Consider the following 23,951-nt stretch of genomic DNA (forward strand, 5'->3'; position numbering starts at 1 on the left):
GGGTCAGGGGTCCCTGTGCTATATCCCCCCGGTGTAATGGGGGGTCAGGGGTCCCTGTGCTATATCCCCCCGGTGTAATGTGGGGGCAGGGGTCCCTGTGCTATATCCCCCCGGTGTAATGTGGGGGCAGGGGTCCCTGTGCTATATCCCCCCGGTGTAATGTGGGGGCAGGGGTCCCTGTGCTATATCCCCCCGGTGTAATGTGGGGGCAGGGGTCCCTGTGCTATATCCCCCCGGTGTAATGTGGGGGCAGGGGTCCCTGTGCTATATCCCCCCGGTGTAATGTGGGGGCAGGGGTCCCTGTGCTATATCCCCCCTGTGTAATGGGGGGTCAGGGGTCCCTGTGCTATACCCCCCCGGTGTAATGTGGGGTCAGGGGTCCCTGTGCTATATCCCCCCGGTGTAATGTGGGGTCAGGGGTCCCTGTGCTATATCCCCCCGGTGTAGTGTGGGGTCAGGGGTCCCTGTGCTATATCCCCCCGGTGTAGTGTGGGATCAGGGGTCCCTGTGCTATATCCCCCCGGTGTAATTTGGGGTCAGGGGTCCCTGTGCTATATCCCCCCGGTGTAGTGTGGGGTCAGGGGTCCCTGTGCTATATCCCCCCGGTGTAGTGTGGGGTCAGGGGTCCCTGAGCTATATCCCCCCGGTGTAATGGGGGGTCAGGGGTCCCTGTGCTATATCCCCCCGGTGTAATGGGGGGTCAGGGGTCCCTGTGCTATATCCCCCCGGTGTAATGGGGGGTCAGGGGTCCCTGTGCTATATCCCCCCGGTGTAATGGGGGGTCAGGGGTCCCTGTGCTATATCCCCCCGGTGTAATGGGGGGTCAGGGGTCCCTGTGCTATATCCCCCCGGTGTAGTGTGGGGTCAGGGGTCCCTGTGCTATATCCCCCCGGTGTAGTGTGGGGTCAGGGGTCCCTGTGCTATATCCCCCCGGTGTAGTGTGGGGTCAGGGGTCCCTGTGCTATATCCCCCCGGTGTAGTGTGGGGTCAGGGGTCCCTGTGCTATATCCCCCCGGTGTAGTGTGGGGTCAGGGGTCCCTGTGCTATATCCCCCCGGTGTAGTGTGGGGTCAGGGGTCCCTGTGCTATATCCCCCCGGTGTAGTGTGGGGTCAGGGGTCCCTGTGCTATATCCCCCCGGTGTAGTGTGGGGTCAGGGGTCCCTGTGCTATATCCCCCCGGTGTAGTGTGGGGTCAGGGGTCCCTGTGCTATATCCCCCCGGTGTAGTGTGGGGTCAGGGGTCCCTGTGCTATATCCCCCCGGTGTAGTGTGGGGTCAGGGGTCCCTGTGCTATATCCCCCCGGTGTAGTGTGGGGTCAGGGGTCCCTGTGCTATATCCCCCCGGTGTAGTGTGGGGTCAGGGGTCCCTGTGCTATATCCCCCCGGTGTAGTGTGGGGTCAGGGGTCCCTGTGCTATATCCCCCCGGTGTAGTGTGGGGTCAGGGGTCCCTGTGCTATATCCCCCCGGTGTAGTGTGGGGTCAGGGGTCCCTGTGCTATATCCCCCCGGTGTAGTGTGGGGTCAGGGGTCCCTGTGCTATATCCCCCCGGTGTAGTGTGGGGTCAGGGGTCCCTGTGCTATATCCCCCCGGTGTAGTGTGGGGTCAGGGGTCCCTGTGCTATATCCCCCCGGTGTAATGTGGGGTCAGGGGTCCCTGTGCTATATCCCCCCGGTGTAATGTGGGGTCAGGGGTCCCTGTGCTAGATCCCCCCGGTGTAATGGGGGGTCAGGGGTCCCTGTGCTATATCCCCCCGGTGTAATGGGGGGTCAGGGGTCCCTGTGCTATATCCCCCCGGTGTAGTGTGGGGTCAGGGGTCCCTGTGCTATATCCCCCCGGTGTAGTGTGGGGTCAGGGGTCCCTGTGCTATATCCCCCCGGTGTAGTGTGGGGTCAGGGGTCCCTGTGCTATATCCCCCCGGTGTAGTGTGGGGTCAGGGGTCCCTGTGCTATATCCCCCCGGTGTAATTTGGGGTCAGGGGTCCCTGTGCTATATCCCCCCGGTGTAATTTGGGGTCAGGGGTCCCTGTGCTATATCCCCCCGGTGTAATGTGGGGTCAGGGGTCCCTGTGCTATATCCCCCCGGTGTAATGGGGGGTCAGGGGTCCCTGTGCTATATCCCCCCGGTGTAATGTGGGGGCAGGGGTCCCTGTGCTATATCCCCCCGGTGTAATGTGGGGGCAGGGGTCCCTGTGCTATATCCCCCCGGTGTAATGTGGGGGCAGGGGTCCCTGTGCTATATCCCCCCGGTGTAATGTGGGGGCAGGGGTCCCTGTGCTATATCCCCCCGGTGTAATGTGGGGGCAGGGGTCCCTGTGCTATACCCCCCCGGTGTAATGGGGGGTCAGGGGTCCCTGTGCTATACCCCCCCGGTGTAATGTGGGGTCAGGGGTCCCTGTGCTATATCCCCCCGGTGTAATGTGGGGTCAGGGGTCCCTGTGCTATATCCCCCCGGTGTAATGTGGGGTCAGGGGTCCCTGTGCTATATCCCCCCGGTGTAGTGTGGGGTCAGGGGTCCCTGTGCTATATCCCCCCGGTGTAGTGTGGGGTCAGGGGTCCCTGTGCTATATCCCCCCGGTGTAGTGTGGGGTCAGGGGTCCCTGTGCTATATCCCCCCGGTGTAGTGTGGGGTCAGGGGTCCCTGTGCTATATCCCCCCGGTGTAGTGTGGGGTCAGGGGTCCCTGTGCTATATCCCCCCGGTGTAGTGTGGGGTCAGGGGTCCCTGTGCTATATCCCCCCGGTGTAGTGTGGGGTCAGGGGTCCCTGTGCTATATCCCCCCGGTGTAGTGTGGGGTCAGGGGTCCCTGTGCTATATCCCCCCGGTGTAGTGTGGGGTCAGGGGTCCCTGTGCTATATCCCCCCGGTGTAGTGTGGGGTCAGGGGTCCCTGTGCTATATCCCCCCGGTGTAGTGAGGGGTCAGGGGTCCCTGTGCTATATCCCCCCGGTGTAGTGTGGGGTCAGGGGTCCCTGTGCTATATCCCCCCGGTGTAGTGTGGGGTCAGGGGTCCCTGTGCTATATCCCCCCGGTGTAGTGTGGGGTCAGGGGTCCCTGTGCTATATCCCCCCGGTGTAGTGTGGGGTCAGGGGTCCCTGTGCTATATCCCCCCGGTGTAGTGTGGGGTCAGGGGTCCCTGTGCTATATCCCCCCGGTGTAGTGTGGGGTCAGGGGTCCCTGTGCTATATCCCCCCGGTGTAGTGTGGGGTCAGGGGTCCCTGTGCTATATCCCCCCGGTGTAGTGTGGGGTCAGGGGTCCCTGTGCTATATCCCCCCGGTGTAGTGTGGGGTCAGGGGTCCCTGTGCTATAACCCCCCGGTGTAGTGTGGGGTCAGGGGTCCCTGTGCTATAACCCCGGAGAACCCCACATTACATCACACACTACACCGGGGGCATAGTACGGGGACCCCTGACCCCACATTACATCACACACTATACCGGGGGCATAGTACGGGGACCCCTGACCCCACATTACATCACACACTACACCGGGGGCATAGTACGGGGACCCCTGACCCCACATTACATCACACACTACACCGGGGGGATAGTACGGGGACCCCTGACCCCACATTACATCACACACTACACCGGGGGGATAGTACGGGGACCCCTGACCCCACATTACATCACACACACAGGGGGGACATTGGTGATGGGGACAGGTGTGAGGGGTGTTACTGGGGTGGTTGTGGCGTTACAGTGTGTCAGTGCTGCTGCTGTTCCTGTGCAGGTGAGTTACTCAGTGTTTCTCTATATGGTACATGCTCCATCACATGTGATTCTCCTGTAACCTTCTAACATGTCATACATGTAACACGTATGTGCCGCAGTGTAGCTGTGCATGCATGTTTCCGTGTCTTCCATTGCACCCCGAAACTAACGTCTAGGGCTCTGGTCATGTGTGTCCCGCATCCGTGTCGTGTCTCAGCCGTTCCTGGCGGTTTTCCTCTTCCTTCCTTTCACCTGAAGCCTCCAGCTCTAACTCTTATTGCCCTGCTCCTCTCTCCAGGCCTCAGATCACACAGCGCCCCCTGGAGGAAGAGGGAGCAGAGCAGCAGACTATCCACCCAGCCCAGCACCAGCCGAGCACAAGGTGGGGCCACTCCCAGGGGCCACGAGCCCCCTCCCGATACTGACCACGTGTAGCCCACCTTACTCTGTGTAACATAGAAGACTTTACCCCTTACAGGTTTGTGTCATACAGACACGCGGCCCCCGGATCCATGACACCCCAGGACCCCACTGGTGTCTCTGCTGTGGCCCGGTGTCACTGGGATTAGTGAAGAGAGCGGCCCGGTGTCACTGGGGGGTAGTGAAGAGAGCGGCCCGGTGTCACTGGGGGGTAGTGAAGAGAGCGGCCCGGTGTCACTGGGGGGTAGTGAAGAGAGCGGCCCGGTGTCACTGGGGGGTAGTGAAGAGAGCGGCCCGGTGTCACTGGGGGGTAGTGAAGAGAGCGGCCCGGTGTCACTGGGGGGTAGTGAAGAGAGCGGCCCGGTGTCACTGGGGGGTAGTGAAGAGAGCGGCCCGGTGTCACTGGGGGGTAGTGAAGAGAGCGGCCCGGTGTCACTGGGGGGTAGTGAGGAGAGCGGCCCGGTGTCACTGGGGGGTAGTGAAGAGAGCGGCCCGGTGTCACTGGGGGGTAGTGAAGAGAGCGGCCCGGTGTCACTGGGATTAGTGAAGAGAGCGGCCCGGTGTCACTGGGGGGTAGTGAAGAGAGCGGCCCGGTGTCACTGGGGGGTAGTGAAGAGAGCGGCCCGGTGTCACTGGGGGGTAGTGAAGAGAGCGGCCCGGTGTCACTGGGGGGTAGTGAAGAGAGCGGCCCGGTGTCACTGGGGGGTAGTGAAGAGAGCGGCCCGGTGTCACTGGGGGGTAGTGAAGAGAGCGGCCCGGTGTCACTGGGGGGTAGTGAAGAGAGCGGCCCGGTGTCACTGGGGGGTAGTGAAGAGAGCGGCCCGGTGTCACTGGGGGGTAGTGAAGAGAGCGGCCCGGTGTCACTGGGGGGTAGTGAGGAGAGCGGCCCGGTGTCACTGGGGGGTAGTGAAGAGAGCGGCCCGGTGTCACTGGGGGGTAGTGAAGAGAGCGGCCCGGTGTCACTGGGGGGTAGTGAAGAGAGCGGCCCGGTGTCACTGGGGGGTAGTGAGGAGAGCGGCCCGGTGTCACTGGGGGGTAGTGAGGAGAGCGGCCCGGTGTCACTGGGGGGTAGTGAGGAGAGCGGCCCGGTATGATACCTGTATCCTGCTCCCCGGTGGTCCTGCCATAGTACCCCGTCACAGTTCAAGGGGGTCTCTGCTCCGCCCATCATAGTGATGGCGCATCCAGTATAGTGAAGTATTCACTTAAAGACTTTGTTCATCACCATTTACAAGATCTCTGCTACCTGTCAGGATCTGGAAACACTCTTTTTTTTACAATGAAGTGACATCTGCTACTCGTCATGACAATGGGGACTACAAGTCCCATAATGCCCGGCAGCGCTGCACCTCGTGGACACACAGTGGGTCTCTGCACATCTTGTCCTGGGGGGTGTATCATCGGGTGCTTGTCCCATCCGGTCTGCTCCATCGTGCGTCCTCCACCTGCTCCGGAGCTTCGCTCTCCCCGATGCTTGTAGTGAAGGAGTCTTCATAGAGCGACCTATAGAAGCGCCTGGAGGTCATGACCTCTCCTAACCTCTGCCTCTTCTCCCATCACAGGATTACATCTTCTACCTGGACCCGGATCGCGTGGAGTCAGGGAAAGGGAAATGCGCCTATGACCCCAAGCTGGACAGCGTGTCTGCCCTCATCAGTAAGTACAGAGCTGCGCTCACAATTCTGCCGTGCTCCTCCTCTATGACCCTATACTATAGTCACATCCAGAGCTGCCGTGCTCCTCCTCTATGACCTAATACTATAGTCACATCCAGAGCTGCCGTGCTCCTCCTCTATGACCCTATACTATAGTCACATCCAGAGCTGCAGTGCTCCTCCTCTATGACCCTATACTATAGTCGCATCCAGAGCTGCCGTGCTCCTCCTCTATGACCCTATACTATAGTCACATCCAGAGCTGCCGTGCTCCTCCTCTATGACCCTATACTATAGTCACATCCAGAGCTGCCGTGCTCCTCCTCTATGACCTAATACTATAGTCACATCCAGAGCTGCCGTGCTCCTCCATGACCCTATACTATAGTCACATCCAGAGCTGCCGTGCTCCTCCTCTATGACCCTATACTATAGTCACATCCAGAGCTGCCGTGCTCCTCCTCCTTGACCCTATACTATAGTAACCTCCAGAGCTGCAGTGCTCCTCCTCCATGACCCTATACTATAGTCGTATCCAGAGCTGCCGTGCTCCTCCTCCATGACCCTATACTATAGTGACATCCAGAGCTGCCGTGCTCCTCCTCTATGACCTAATACTATAGTCACATCTAGAGCTGCCGTGCTCCTCCTCTCTGACCCTATACTATAGTCACATCCAGAGCTGCAGTGCTCCTCCTCCATGACCCTATACTATAGTCGCATCCAGAGATGCCGTGCTCCCCCTCTATGACCCTATACTATAGTCACATCCAGAGCTGCCGTGCTCCTCCTCCATGACCCTATACTATAGTCACCTCCAGAGCTGCAGTGCTCCTCCTCCATGACCCTATACTATAGTCGCATCCAGAGATGCCGTGCTCCTCCTCTATGACCCTATACTATAGTCGCATCCAGAGCTGCAGTGCTCCTCCTCCATGACCCTATACTATAGTCGCATCCAGAGATGCCGTGCTCCTCCTCCTATGACCCTATACTATAGTCGCATCCAGAGATGCCGTGCTCCTCCTCTATGACCCTATACTATAGTCGCATCCAGAGCTGCAGTGCTCCTCCTCCATGACCCTATACTATAGTAACCTCCAGAGCTGCCGTGCTCCTCCTCTATGACCCTATACTATAGTAACCTCCAGAGCTGCCGTGCTCCTCCTCCATGACCCTATACTATAGTCACATCCAGAACTGCCGTGCTCCTCCTCTATGACCTAATACTATAGTCACATCCAGAGCTGCCGTGCTCCTCCTCCATGACCTAATACTATAGTCACATCCAGAGCTGTCGTGCTCCTCCTCCATGACCCTATACTATAGTCACCTCCAGAGCTGCCGTGCTCCTCCTCTGACCGATCTGTATTCCTGTATCGGGAGGAAGGCGTCAGCATGGACGGCCCGAGCTCCGGACACCAGAGCAGACAGTATTGTGTGAGCAGCTGGATCCAGAGATGAGGTCCATGTTGGGGGAAACCAGACGAGGATGCCAGATCTCATTCCCGCTAATCCGTTTGGCCCCCCGAGAGGGACCTGCCATGTGACCCTCTCCATGCGCCCTTCACCTGCGGGGCTTTCCTTACAATCTGAGGTTGAGACTTTCTAATTAATCAGGAGCAGCTGCCGGGCTGGAAGCCAACGAGATGAGCGTCACTCCACGTCCAGCGCCGAACACAGCCCCGGCCTCATCCATAGTCACATGACCCCATAACACAGCCCCGGCCTCATCCATAGTCACATCTACCCCCGGCACTGACCCCATAACACTGCCCCGGCCTCATCCATAGTCACATCTACCCCCAGCACTGACCCCATAACACAGCCCCGGCCTCATCCATAGTCACATCTACCCCCAGCACTGACCCCATAACACAGCCCCGGCCTCATCCATAGTCACATCTACCCCCGGCACTGACCCCATAACACAGCCCCGGCCTCATCCATAGTCACATCTACCCCCAGCACTGACCCCATAACACTGCCCCGGCCTCATCCATAGTCACATCTACCCCCGGCACTGACCCCATAACACTGCCCCGGCCTCATCCATAGCCACATCTACCACTGACCCCATAACACAGCCCCGGCCTCATCCATAGTCACATCTACCACTGACCCCATAACACTGCCCCGGCCTCATCCATAGTCACATCTACCACTGACCCCATAACACTGCCCCGGCCTCATCCATAGTCACATCTACCACTGACCCCATAACACAGCCCCGGCCTCATCCATAGTCACATCTACCCCCAGCACTGACCCCATAACACTGCCCCGGCCTCATCCATAGTCACATCTACCACTGACCCCATAACACTGCCCCGGCCTCATCCATAGTCACATCTACCACTGACCCCATAACACAGCCCCGGCCTCATCCATAGTCACATCTACCCCCGGCACTGACCCCATAACACTGCCCCGGCCTCATCCATAGTCACATCTACCACTGACCCCATAACACTGCCCCGGCCTCATCCATAGTCACATCTACCACTGACCCCATAACACTGCCCCGGCCTCATCCATAGTCACATCTACCACTGACCCCATAACACTGCCCCGGCCTCATCCATAGTCACATCTACCACTGACCCCATAACACAGCCCCGGCCTCATCCATAGTCACATCTACCACTGACCCCATAACACTGCCCCGGCCTCATCCATACTCACATCTACCACTGACCCCATAACACAGCCCCGGCCTCATCCATAGTCACATCTACCCCCAGCACTGACCCCATAACACTGCCCCGGCCTCATCCATAGTCACATCTACCACTGACCCCATAACACAGCCCCGGCCTCATCCATAGTCACATCTACCACTGACCCCATAACACTGCCCCGGCCTCATCCATAGTCACATCTACCCCCGGCACTGACCCCATAACACTGCCCCGGCCTCATCCATAGTCACATCTACCACTGACCCCATAACACTGCCCCGGCCTCATCCATAGTCACATCTACCACTGACCCCATAACACTGCCCCGGCCTCATCCATAGTCACATCTACCACTGACCCCATAACACAGCCCCGGCCTCATCCATAGTCACATCTACCACTGACCCCATAACACTGCCCTGGCCTCATCCATAGTCACATCTACCACTGACCCCATAACACTGCCCCGGCCTCATCCATAGTCACATCTACCCCCAGCACTGACCCCATAACACTGCCCCGGCCTCATCCATAGTCACATCTACCCCCGGCACTGACCCCATAACACTGCCCCGGCCTCATCCATAGTCACATCTACCCCCGGCACTGACCCCATAACACTGCCCCGGCCTCATCCATAGTCACATCTACCCCCGGCACTGACCCCATAACACAGCCCCGGCCTCATCCATAGTCACATCTACCCCCAGCACTGACCCCATAACACTGCCCCGGCCTCATCCATAGTCACATCTACCCCCGGCACTGACCCCATAACACTGCCCCGGCCTCATCCATAGTCACATCTACCACTGACCCCATAACACTGCCCCGGCCTCATCCATAGCCACATCTACCCCCGGCACTGACCCCATAACACAGCCCCGGCCTCATCCATAGTCACATCTACCCCCGGCACTGACCCCATAACACTGCCCCGGCCTCATCCATAGTCACATCTACCCCCAGCACTGACCCCATAACACTGCCCCGGCCTCATCCATAGTCACATCTACCACTGACCCCATAACACTGCCCCGGCCTCATCCATAGTCACATCTACCCCCGGCACTGACCCCATAACACTGCCCCGGCCTCATCCATAGTCACATCTACCACTGACCCCATAACACTGCCCCGGCCTCATCCATAGTCACATCTACCACTGACCCCATAACACTGCCCCGGCCTCATCCATAGTCACATCTACCCCCGGCACTGACCCCATAACACTGCCCCGGCCTCATCCATAGTCACATCTACCCCCGGCACTGACCCCATAACACTGCCCCGGCCTCATCCATAGTCACATCTACCCCCGGCACTGACCCCATAACACTGCCCCGGCCTCATCCATAGTCACATCTACCACTGACCCCATAACACTGCCCCGGCCTCATCCATAGTCACATCTACCACTGACCCATAACACTGCCCCGGCCTCATCCATAGTCACATCTACCCCCAGCACTGACCCCATAACACAGCCCCGGCCTCATCCATAGTCACATCTACCCCCGGCACTGACCCCATAACACAGCCCCGGCCTCATCCATAGTCACATCTACCCCCGGCACTGACCCCATAACACTGCCCCGGCCTCATCCATAGTCACATCTACCCCCAGCACTGACCCCATAACACTGCCCCGGCCTCATCCATAGTCACATCTACCCCCAGCACTGACCCCATAACACAGCCCCGGCCTCATCCATAGTCACATCTACCACTGACCCCATAACACAGCCCCGGCCTCATCCATAGTCACATCTACCCCCAGCACTGACCCCATAACACTGGCCCGGCCTCATCCATAGTCACATCTACCCCCAGCACTGACCCCATAACACAGCCCCGGCCTCATCCATAGTCACATCTACCACTGACCCCATAACACTGCCCCGGCCTCATCCATAGTCACATCTACCCCCAGCACTGACCCCATAACACAGCCCCGGCCTCATCCATAGTCACATCTACCACTGACCCCATAACACAGCCCCGGCCTCATCCATAGTCACATCTACCCCCAGCACTGACCCCATAACACTGCCCCGGCCTCATCCATAGTCACATCTACCACTGACCCCATAACACTGCCCCGGCCTCATCCATAGCCACATCTACCACTGACCCCATAACACTGCCCCGGCCTCATCCATAGTCACATCTACCCCCAGCACTGACCCCATAACACTGCCCCGGCCTCATCCATAGTCACATCTACCCCCGGCACTGACCCCATAACACTGCCCCGGCCTCATCCATAGTCACATCTACCACTGACCCCATAACACTGCCCCGGCCTCATCCATAGTCACATCTACCCCCGGCACTGACCCCATAACACTGCCCCGGCCTCATCCATAGTCACATCTACCACTGACCCCATAACACTGCCCCGGCCTCATCCATAGTCACATCTACCACTGACCCCATAACACTGCCCCGGCCTCATCCATAGTCACATCTACCCCCGGCACTGACCCCATAACACTGCCCCGGCCTCATCCATAGTCACATCTACCACTGACCCCATAACACAGCCCCGGCCTCATCCATAGTCACATCTACCCCCGGCACTGACCCCATAACACTGCCCCGGCCTCATCCATAGTCACATCTACCACTGACCCCATAACACTGCCCCGGCCTCATCCATAGTCACATCTACCCCCAGCACTGACCCCATAACACTGCCCCGGCCTCATCCATAGTCACATCTACCCCCAGCACTGACCCCATAACACTGCCCCGGCCTCATCCATAGTCACATCTACCCCCGGCACTGACCCCATAACACTGCCCCGGCCTCATCCATAGTCACATCTACCACTGACCCCATAACACTGCCCCGGCCTCATCCATAGTCACATCTACCCCCGGCACTGACCCCATAACACTGCCCCGGCCTCATCCATAGTCACATCTACCACTGACCCCATAACACTGCCCCGGCCTCATCCATAGTCACATCTACCACTGACCCCATAACACTGCCCTGGCCTCATCCATAGTCACATCTACCCCCGGCACTGACCCCATAACACTGCCCCGGCCTCATCCATAGTCACATCTACCACTGACCCCATAACACTGCCCCGGCCTCATCCATAGTCACATCTACCACTGACCCCATAACACAGCCCCGGCCTCATCCATAGTCACATCTACCACTGACCCCATAACACTGCCCCGGCCTCATCCATAGTCACATCTACCCCCGGCACTGACCCCATAACACTGCCCCGGCCTCATCCATAGTCACATCTACCCCCAGCACTGACCCCATAACACAGCCCCGGCCTCATCCATAGTCACATCTACCCCCGGCACTGACCCCATAACACTGCCCCGGCCTCATCCATAGTCACATCTACCCCCGGCACTGACCCCATAACACTGCCCCGGCCTCATCCATAGTCACATCTACCCCCGGCACTGACCCCATAACACTGCCCCGGCCTCATCCATAGTCACATCTACCCCCGGCACTGACCCCATAACACTGCCCCGGCCTCATCCATAGTCACATCTACCCCCGGCACTGACCCCATAACACTGCCCCGGCCTCATCCATAGTCACATCTACCCCCGGCACTGACCCCATAACACTGCCCCGGCCTCATCCATAGTCACATATACCCCCGGCACTGACCCCATAAAACTGCCCGGCCTCATCCATAGTCACATCTACCATTGACCCCATAACACTGGCCCGGCCTCATCCATAGTCACATCTACCCCCGGCACTGACCCCATAACACAGCCCCGGCCTCATCCATAGTCACATCTACCCCCGGCACTGACCCCATAACACTGCCCCGGCCTCATCCATAGTCACATCTACCCCCCAGCACTGACCCCATAACACTGCCCCGGCCTCATCCATAGTCACATCTACCACTGACCCCATAACACAGCCCCGGCCTCATCCATAGTCACATCTACCCCCAGCACTGACCCCATAACACAGCCCCGGCCTCATCCATAGTCACATCTACCACTGACCCCATAACACTGCCCCGGCCTCATCCATAGTCACATCTACCCCCGGCACTGACCCCATAACACTGCCCCGGCCTCATCCATATTCACATCTACCCCCAGCACTGACCCCATAACACTGCCCCGGCCTCATCCATAGTCACATCTACCCCCGGCACTGACCCCATAACACTGGCCCGGCCTCATCCATAGTCACATCTACCCCCGGCACTGACCCCATAACACAGCCCCGGCCTCATCCATAGTCACATCTACCACTGACCCCATAACACTGCCCCGGCCTCATCCATAGTCACATCTACCCCCGGCACTGACCCCATAACACTGCCCCGGCCTCATCCATATTCACATCTACCCCCAGCACTGACCCCATAACACTGCCCCGGCCTCATCCATAGTCACATCTACCCCCAGCACTGACCCCATAACACTGCCCCGGCCTCATCCATAGTCACATCTACCCCCGGCACTGACCCCATAACACAGCCCCGGCCTCATCCATAGTCACATCTACCACTGACCCCATAACACTGCCCCGGCCTCATCCATAGTCACATCTACCCCCCAGCACTGACCCCATAACACTGCCCCGGCCTCATCCATAGTCACATCTACCCCCAGCACTGACCCCATAACACTGCCCCGGCCTCATCCATAGTCACATCTACCCCCGGAACTGACCCCATAACACAGCCCCGGCCTCATCCATAGTCACATCTACCCCCGGCACTGACCCCATAACACTGCCCCGGCCTCATCCATAGTCACATCTACCCCCGGCACTGACCCCATAACACTGCCCCGGCCTCATCCATAGTCACATCTACCCCCGGCACTGACCCCATAACACTGCCCCGGCCTCATCCATAGTCACATCTACCCCCGGCACTGACCCCATAACACTGCCCCGGCCTCATCCATAGTCACATCTACCCCCGGCACTGACCCCATAACACTGCCCCGGCCTCATCCATAGTCACATCTACCCCCGGCACTGACCCCATAACACTGCCCCGGCCTCATCCATAGTCACATCTACCCCCGGCACTGACCCCATAACACTGCCCCGGCCTCATCCATAGTCACATCTACCATTGACCCCATAACACTGCCCCGGCCTCATCCATAGTCACATCTACCCCCAGCACTGACCCCATAACACTGCCCCGGCCTCATCCATAGTCACATCTACCACTGACCCCATAACACTGCCCCGGCCTCATCCATAGTCACATCTACCCCCGGCACTGACCCCATAACACAGCCCCGGCCTCATCCATAGTCACATCTACCCCCGGCACTGACCCCATAACACTGCCCCGGCCTCATCCATAGTCACATCTACCCCCAGCACTGACCCCATAACACAGCCCCGGCCTCATCCATAGTCACATCTACCCCCGGCACTGACCCCATAACACTGCCCCGGCCTCATCCATAGTCACATCTACCCCCAGCACTGACCCCATAACACTGCCCCGGCCTCATCCATAGTCACATCTACCCCCAGCACTGACCCCATAACACTGCCCCGGCCTCATCCATAGTCACATCTACCCCCGGCACTGACCCCATAACACTGCCCCGGCCTCATCCATAGTCACATCTACCCCCGGCACTGACCCCATAACACTGCCCCGGCCTCATCCATAGTCACATCTACCCCCGGCACTGACCCCATAACACTGCCCCGGCCTCATCCATAGTCACATCTACCACTGACCCCATAACACTGCCCCGGCCTCATCCATAGTCACATCTACCCCCAGCACTGACCCCATAACACTGCCCCGGCCTCATCCATAGTCACATCTACCACTGACCCCATAACACTGCCCCGGCCTCATCCATAGTCACATCTACCCCTGGCACTGACCCCATAACACTGCCCCGGCCTCATCCATAGTCACATCTACCACTGACCCCATAACACTGCCCCGGCCTCATCCATAGTCACATCTACCCCCGGCACTGACCCCATAACACTGCCACGGCCTCATCCATAGCCACATCTACCACTGACCCCATAACACTGCCCCGGCCTCATCCATAGTCACATCTACCCCCGGTACTGACCCCATAACACTGCCCCGGCCTCATCCATAGTCACATCTACCCCCAGCACTGACCCCATAACACTGCCCCGGCCTCATCCATAGTCACATCTACCACTGACCCCATAACACTGCCCCGGCCTCATCCATAGTCACATCTACCCCCGGTACTGACCCCATAACACTGCCCCGGCCTCATCCATAGTCACATCTACCCCCAGCACTGACCCCATAACACTGCCCCGGCCTCATCCATAGTCACATCTACCCCCGGCACTGACCCCATAACACTGCCCCGGCCTCATCCATAGTCACATCTACCACTGACCCATAACACAGCCCCGGCCTCATCCATAGTCACATCTACCACTGACCCCATAACACAGCCCCGGCCTCATCCATAGTCACATCTACCCCCGGCACTGACCCCATAACACTGCCCCGGCCTCATCCATAGTCACATCTACCACTGACCCCATAACACAGCCCCGGCCTCATCCATAGTCACATCTACCCCCAGCACTGACCCCATAACACTGCCCCGGCCTCATCCATAGTCACATCTACCCCCGGCACTGACCCCATAACACTGCCCCGGCCTCATCCATAGTCACATCTACCACTGACCCCATAACACTGCCCCGGCCTCATCCATAGTCACATCTACCACTGACCCCATAACACTGCCCCGGCCTCATCCATAGTCACTTCTACCACTGACCCCATAACACTGCCCCGGCCTCATCCATAGTCACATCTACCACTGACCCCATAACACAGCCCCGGCCTCATCCATAGTCACATCTACCACTGACCCCATAACACAGCCCCGGCCTCATCCATACTCACATCTACCACTGACCCCATAACACTGCCCCGGCCTCATCCATACTCACATCTACCACTGACCCCATAACACTGCCCCGGCCTCATCCATAGTCACATCTACCCCCGGCACTGACCCCATAACACTGCCCCGGCCTCATCCATAGTCACATCTACCCCCAGCACTGACCCCATAACACAGCCCCGGCCTCATCCATAGTCACATCTACCCCCGGCACTGACCCCATAACACTGCCCCGGCCTCATCCATAGTCACATCTACCCCCGGCACTGACCCCATAACACTGCCCCGGCCTCATCCATAGTCACATCTACCACTGACCCCATAACACAGCCCCGGCCTCATCCATAGTCACATCTACCCCCGGCACTGACCCCATAACACAGCCCCGGCCTCATCCATAGTCACATCTACCACTGACCCCATAACACAGCCCCGGCCTCATCCATAGTCACATCTACCCCCGGCACTGACCCCATAACACTGCCCCGGCCTCATCCATAGTCACATCTACCCCCGGCACTGACCCCATAACACAGCCCCGGCCTCATCCATAGTCACATCTACCACTGACCCCATAACACTGCCCCGGCCTCATCCATAGTCACATCTACCACTGACCCCATAACACTGCCCCGGCCTCATCCATAGTCACATCTACCCCCGGTACTGACCCCATAACACTGCCCCGGCCTCATCCATAGTCACTTCTACCACTGACCCCATAACACAGCCCCGGCCTCATCCATAGTCACATCTACCCCCGGCGCTGACCCCATAACACTGCCCCGGCCTCATCCATAGTCACATGACCCCATAACACAGCCCCGGCCTCATCCATAGCCACATCTACCCCCGGCACTGACCCCATAACACTGCCCCGGCCTCATCCATAGTCACATCTACCCCCGGCACTGACCCCATAACACTGCCCCGGCCTCATCCATAGTCACATCTACCCCCGGCACTGACCCCATAACACTGCCCCGGCCTCATCCATAGTCACATTTACCACTGACCCCATAACACAGCCCCGGCCTCATCCATAGTCACATCTACCACTGACCCCATAACACAGCCCCGGCCTCATCCATAGTCACATCTACCACTGACCCCATAACACTGCCCCGGCCTCATCCATAGTCACATCTACCCCCGGCACTGACCCCATAACACAGCCCCGGCCTCATCCATAGTCACTTCTACCACTGACCCCATAACACTGCCCCGGCCTCATCCATAGTCACATCTACCACTGACCCCATAACACTGCCCCGGCCTCATCCATAGTCACATCTACCCCCGGCACTGACCCCATAACACTGCCCCGGCCTCATCCATAGTCACATCTATCCCCGGCACTGACCCCATAACACTGCCCCGGCCTCATCCATAGTCACATCTACCCCCAGCACTGACCCCATAACACTGCCCCGGCCTCATCCATAGTCACATCTACCCCCAGCACTGACCCCATAACACTGCCCCGGCCTCATCCATAGTCACATCTACCACTGACCCCATAACACTGCCCCGGCCTCATCCATAGTCACATCTACCCCCGGCACTGACCCCATAACACTGCCCCGGCCTCATCCATAGTCACATCTACCACTGACCCCATAACACTGCCCCGGCCTCATCCATAGTCACATATACCCCCTGCACTGACCCCATAACACTGCCCCGGCCTCATCCATAGTCACATCTACCACTGACCCCATAACACTGCCCCGGCCTCATCCATAGTCACATATACCCCCAGCACTGACCCCATAACACAGCCCCGGCCTCATCCATAGTCACATATACCCCCTGCACTGACCCCATAACACTGCCCCGGCCTCATCCATAGTCACATCTACCCCCAGCACTGACCCCATAACACTGCCCCGGCCTCATCCATATTCACATCTACCCCCGGCACTGACCCCATAACACTGCCCCGGCCTCATCCATAGTCACATCTACCCCCGGCACTGACCCCATAACACTGCCCCGGCCTCATCCATAGTCACATCTACCCCCGGCACTGACCCCATAACACTGCCCCGGCCTCATCCATAGTCACATTTACCACTGACCCCATAACACAGCCCCGGCCTCATCCATAGTCACATCTACCACTGACCCCATAACACAGCCCCGGCCTCATCCATAGTCACATCTACCACTGACCCCATAACACTGCCCCGGCCTCATCCATAGTCACATCTACCCCCGGCACTGACCCCATAACACAGCCCCGGCCTCATCCATAGTCACTTCTACCACTGACCCCATAACACTGCCCCGGCCTCATCCATAGTCACATCTACCACTGACCCCATAACACTGCCCCGGCCTCATCCATAGTCACATCTACCCCCGGCACTGACCCCATAACACTGCCCCGGCCTCATCCATAGTCACATCTACCCCCGGCACTGACCCCATAACACTGCCCCGGCCTCATCCATAGTCACATCTACCCCCGGCACTGACCCCATAACACTGCCCCGGCCTCATCCATAGTCACATCTACCCCCGGCACTGACCCCATAACACTGCCCCGGCCTCATCCATAGTCACATCTACCATTGACCCCATAACACTGCCCCGGCCTCATCCATAGTCACATCTACCCCCAGCACTGACCCCATAACACTGCCCCGGCCTCATCCATAGTCACATCTACCACTGACCCCATAACACTGCCCCGGCCTCATCCATAGTCACATCTACCATTGACCCCATAACACTGCCCCGGCCTCATCCATAGTCACATCTACCCCCGGCACTGACCCCATAACACAGCCCCGGCCTCATCCATAGTCACATCTACCACTGACCCCATAACACAGCCCCGGCCTCATCCATAGTCACATCTACCCCCGGCACTGACCCCATAACACTGCCCCGGCCTCATCCATAGTCACATCTACCCCCGGCACTGACCCCATAACACAGCCCCGGCCTCATCCATAGCCACATCTACCCCCGGCACTGACCCCATAACACAGCCCCGGCCTCATCCATAGTCACATCTACCCCCCAGCACTGACCCCATAACACTGCCCCGGCCTCATCCATAGTCACATCTACCCCCGGCACTGACCCCATAACACTGCCCCGGCCTCATCCATAGTCACATCTACCACTGACCCCATAACACTGCCCCGGCCTCATCCATAGTCACATATACCCCCTGCACTGACCCCATAACACTGCCCCGGCCTCATCCATAGTCACATCTACCCCCGGCACTGACCCCATAACACAGCCCCGGCCTCATCCATAGTCACATCTACCCCCAGCACTGACCCCATAACACTGCCCCGGCCTCATCCATAGTCACATCTACCACTGACCCCATAACACTGCCCCGGCCTCATCCATAGTCACATCTACCACTGACCCCATAACACAGCCCCGGCCTCATCCATAGTCACATCTACCCCCAGCACTGACCCCATAACACAGCCCCGGCCTCATCCATAGTCACATCTACCCCCGGCACTGACCCCATAACACTGCCCCGGCCTCATCCATAGTCACATCTACCCCCGGCACTGACCCCATAACACAGCCCCGGCCTCATCCATAGTCACTTCTACCACTGACCCCATAACACTGCCCCGGCCTCATCCATAGTCACATCTACCACTGACCCCATAACACTGCCCCGGCCTCATCCATAGTCACATCTACCCCCGGCACTGACCCCATAACACTGCCCCGGCCTCATCCATAGTCACATCTACCCCCGGCACTGACCCCATAACACAGCCCCGGCCTCATCCATAGTCACATCTACCCCCAGCACTGACCCCATAACACAGCCCCGGCCTCATCCATAGTCACATCTACCCCCAGCACTGACCCCATAACACTGCCCCGGCCTCATCCATAGTCACATCTACCCCCAGCACTGACCCCATAACACAGCCCCGGCCTCATCCATAGTCACATCTACCCCCGGCACTGACCCCATAACACTGCCCCGGCCTCATCCATAGTCACATCTACCACTGACCCCATAACACAGCCCCGGCCTCATCCATAGTCACTTCTACCACTGACCCCATAACACTGCCCCGGCCTCATCCATAGTCACATCTACCCCCAGCACTGACCCCATAACACAGCCCCGGCCTCATCCATAGTCACATCTACCACTGACCCCATAACACTGCCCCGGCCTCATCCATAGTCACATCTACCACTGACCCATAACACTGCCCCGGCCTCATCCATAGTCACATCTACCCCCGGCACTGACCCCATAACACTGCCCCGGCCTCATCCATAGTCACATCTACCCCCAGCACTGACCCCATAACACAGCCCCGGCCTCATCCATAGTCGCATCTACCCCCGGCACTGACCCCATAACACAGCCCCGGCCTCATCCATAGTCACATCTACCACTGACCCCATAACACTGCCCCGGCCTCATCCATAGTCACATCTACCACTGACCCCATAACACAGCCCCGGCCTCATCCATAGTCACATCTACCACTGACCCCATAACACTGCCCCGGCCTCATCCATAGTCACATCTACCCCTGACCCCATAACACTGCCCCGGCCTCATCCATAGTCACATCTACCCCCAGCACTGACCCCATAACACTGCCCCGGCCTCATCCATAGTCACATCTACCCCCGGCACTGACCCCATAACACTGCCCCGGCCTCATCCATAGTCACATCTACCCCCAGCACTGACCCCATAACACAGCCCCGGCCTCATCCATAGTCACATCTACCCCCAGCACTGACCCCATAACACAGCCCCGGCCTCATCCATAGTCACATCTACCCCCGGCACTGACCCCATAACACTGCCCCGGCCTCATCCATAGTCACATCTACCCCCGGCACTGACCCCATAACACTGCCCCGGCCTCATCCATAGTCACATCTACCCCCAGCACTGACCCCATAACACTGCCCCGGCCTCATCCATAGTCACATCTACCCCCAGCACTGACCCCATAACACAGCCCCGGCCTAATCCATAGTCACATCTACCCCCGGCACTGACCCCATAACACTGCCCCGGCCTCATCCATAGTCACATCTACCACTGACCCCATAACACTGCCCCGGCCTCATCCATAGTCACATCTACCCCCGGCACTGACCCCATAACACTGCCCCGGCCTCATCCATAGTCACATCTACCCCCGGCACTGACCCCATAACACTGCCCCGGCCTCATCCATAGTCACATCTACCCCCGGCACTGACCCCATAACACAGCCCCGGCCTCATCCATAGTCACATCTACCACTGACCCCATAACACTGCCCCGGCCTCATCCATAGTCACATCTACCACTGACCCCATAACACAGCCCCGGCCTCATCCATAGTCACATCTACCCCCGGCACTGACCCCATAACACTGCCCCGGCCTCATCCATAGTCACATCTACCCCCGGCACTGACCCCATAACACTGCCCCGGCCTCATCCATAGTCACATCTACCCCCGGCACTGACCCCATAACACTGCCCCGGCCTCATCCATAGTCACATCTACCCCCGGCACTGACCCCATAACACAGCCCCGGCCTCATCCATAGTCACTTCTACCACTGACCCCATAACACTGCCCCGGCCTCATCCATAGTCACATCTACCACTGACCCCATAACACTGCCCCGGCCTCATCCATAGTCACATCTACCCCCGGCACTGACCCCATAACACAGCCCCGGCCTCATCCATAGTCACATCTACCCCCGGCACTGACCCCATAACACTGCCCCGGCCTCATCCATAGTCACATCTACCCCCGGCACTGACCCCATAACACAGCCCCGGCCTCATCCATAGTCACATCTACCCCCGGCACTGACCCCATAACACAGCCCCGGCCTCATCCATAGTCACATCTACCCCCAGCACTGACCCCATAACACTGCCCCGGCCTCATCCATAGTCACATCTACCCCCGGCGCTGACCCCATAACACTGCCCCGGCCTCATCCATAGTCACATCTACCACTGACCCCATAACACAGCCCCGGCCTCATCCATAGTCACATCTACCCCCGGCACTGACCCCATAACACTGCCCCGGCCTCATCCATAGTCACATCTACCCCCAGCACTGACCCCATAACACAGCCCCAGCCTCATCCATAGTCACATCTACCCCCGGCACTGACCCCATAACACTGCCCCGGCCTCATCCATAGTCACATCTACCCCCAGCACTGACCCCATAACACAGCCCCGGCCTCATCCATAGTCACATCTACCCCCAGCACTGACCCCATAACACTGCCCCGGCCTCATCCATAGTCACATCTACCCCCAGCACTGACCCCATAACACAGCCCCGGCCTCATCCATAGTCACATCTACCCCCGGCACTGACCCCATAACACTGCCCCGGCCTCATCCATAGTCACATCTACCACTGACCCCATAACACTGCCCCGGCCTCATCCATAGTCACATCTACCACTGACCCCATAACACTGCCCCGGCCTCATCCATAGTCACATCTACCCCCGGCACTGACCCCATAACACAGCCCCGGCCTCATCCATAGTCACATCTACCCCCGGCACTGACCCCATAACACTGCCCCGGCCTCATCCATAGTCACATCTACCCCCGGCACTGACCCCATAACACAGCCCCGGCCTCATCCATAGTCACATCTACCCCCGGCACTGACCCCATAACACAGCCCCGGCCTCATCCATAGTCACATCTACCCCCAGCACTGACCCCATAACACTGCCCCGGCCTCATCCATAGTCACATCTACCCCCGGCGCTGACCCCATAACACTGCCCCGGCCTCATCCATAGTCACATCTACCACTGACCCCATAACACAGCCCCGGCCTCATCCATAGTCACATCTACCCCCGGCACTGACCCCATAACACTGCCCCGGCCTCATCCATAGTCACATCTACCCCCAGCACTGACCCCATAACACAGCCCCAGCCTCATCCATAGTCACATCTACCCCCGGCACTGACCCCATAACACTGCCCCGGCCTCATCCATAGTCACATCTACCCCCAGCACTGACCCCATAACACAGCCCCGGCCTCATCCATAGTCACATCTACCCCCAGCACTGACCCCATAACACTGCCCCGGCCTCATCCATAGTCACATCTACCCCCAGCACTGACCCCATAACACAGCCCCGGCCTCATCCATAGTCACATCTACCCCCGGCACTGACCCCATAACACTGCCCCGGCCTCATCCATAGTCACATCTACCACTGACCCCATAACACTGCCCCGGCCTCATCCATAGTCACATCTACCCCCGGCACTGACCCCATAACACTGCCCCGGCCTCATCCATAGTCACATCTACCCCCGGCACTGACCACATAACACTGCCCCGGCCTCATCCATAGTCACATCTACCACTGACCCCATAACACTGCCCCGGCCTCATCCATAGTCACATCTACCACTGACCCCATAACACTGCCCCGGCCTCATCCATAGTCACATCTACCACTGACCCCATAACACAGCCCCGGCCTCATCCATAGTCACATCTACCACTGACCCCATAACACAGCCCCGGCCTCATCCATAGTCACATCTACCCCCAGCACTGACCCCATAACACTGCCCCGCCTCATCCATAGTCACATCTACCACTGACCCCATAACACAGCCCCGGCCTCATCCATAGTCACATCTACCACTGACCCCATAACACTGCCCCGGCCTCATCCATAGTCACATCTACCCCCGGCACTGACCCCATAACACTGCCCCGGCCTCATCCATAGTCACATCTACCACTGACCCCATAACACAGCCCCGGCCTCATCCATAGTCACATCTACCACTGACCCCATAACACTGCCCCGGCCTCATCCATAGTCACATCTACCCCCGGCACTGACCCCATAACACTGCCCCGGCCTCATCCATAGTCACATCTACCCCCGGCACTGACCCCATAACACTGCCCCGGCCTCATCCATAGTCACATCTACCCCCGGCACTGACCCCATAACACAGCCCCGGCCTCATCCATAGTCACATCTACCCCCGGCACTGACCCCATAACACTGCCCCGGCCTCATCCATAGTCACATCTACCCCCAGCACTGACCCCATAACACTGCCCCGGCCTCATCCATAGTCACATCTACCACTGACCCATAACACTGCCCCGGCCTCATCCATAGTCACATCTACCCCCAGCACTGACCCCATAACACAGCCCCGGCCTCATCCATAGTCACATCTACCCCCGGCACTGACCCCATAACACAGCCCCGGCCTCATCCATAGTCACATCTACCCCCGGCACTGACCCCATAACACAGCCCCGGCCTCATCCATAGTCACATCTACCCCCGGCACTGACCCCATAACACTGCCCCGGCCTCATCCATAGTCACATCTACCCCCGGCACTGACCCCATAACACAGCCCCGGCCTCATCCATAGTCACATCTACCCCCAGCACTGACCCCATAACACAGCCCCGGCCTCATCCATAGCCACATCTACCCCCGGCACTGACCCCATAACACAGCCCCGGCCTCATCCATAGTCACATCTACCCCCGGCACTGACCCCATA

The 23,951-nt window shown here is 58.6% G+C and overlaps 1 protein-coding gene across 6 annotated transcripts in view; it reads left to right on the forward strand.

The window, feature by feature from the left end:
• LOC140105167 (semaphorin-3F-like) overlaps positions 1–23,951 on the forward strand; it is a 70,596-nt gene that overhangs the window by 41,701 nt on the left and 4,944 nt on the right. For 4 of the 6 annotated variants that reach the window (XM_072129106.1, XM_072129107.1, XM_072129108.1 and 1 more), the window contains 2 exons: positions 4,006–4,089; positions 5,690–5,783. In XM_072129106.1, coding sequence (XP_071985207.1) covers positions 4,006–4,089; positions 5,690–5,783 — 178 coding nt within the window. The remainder of the gene's footprint in view (positions 1–4,005; positions 4,090–5,689; positions 5,784–23,951) is intronic. The other 2 variants (XM_072129109.1, XM_072129110.1) reach the window with 1 other exon arrangement.

Source organism: Engystomops pustulosus, chromosome 10 (genome assembly GCF_040894005.1).
Source record: "Engystomops pustulosus chromosome 10, aEngPut4.maternal, whole genome shotgun sequence".
NCBI lineage: Eukaryota > Metazoa > Chordata > Amphibia > Anura > Leptodactylidae > Engystomops > Engystomops pustulosus.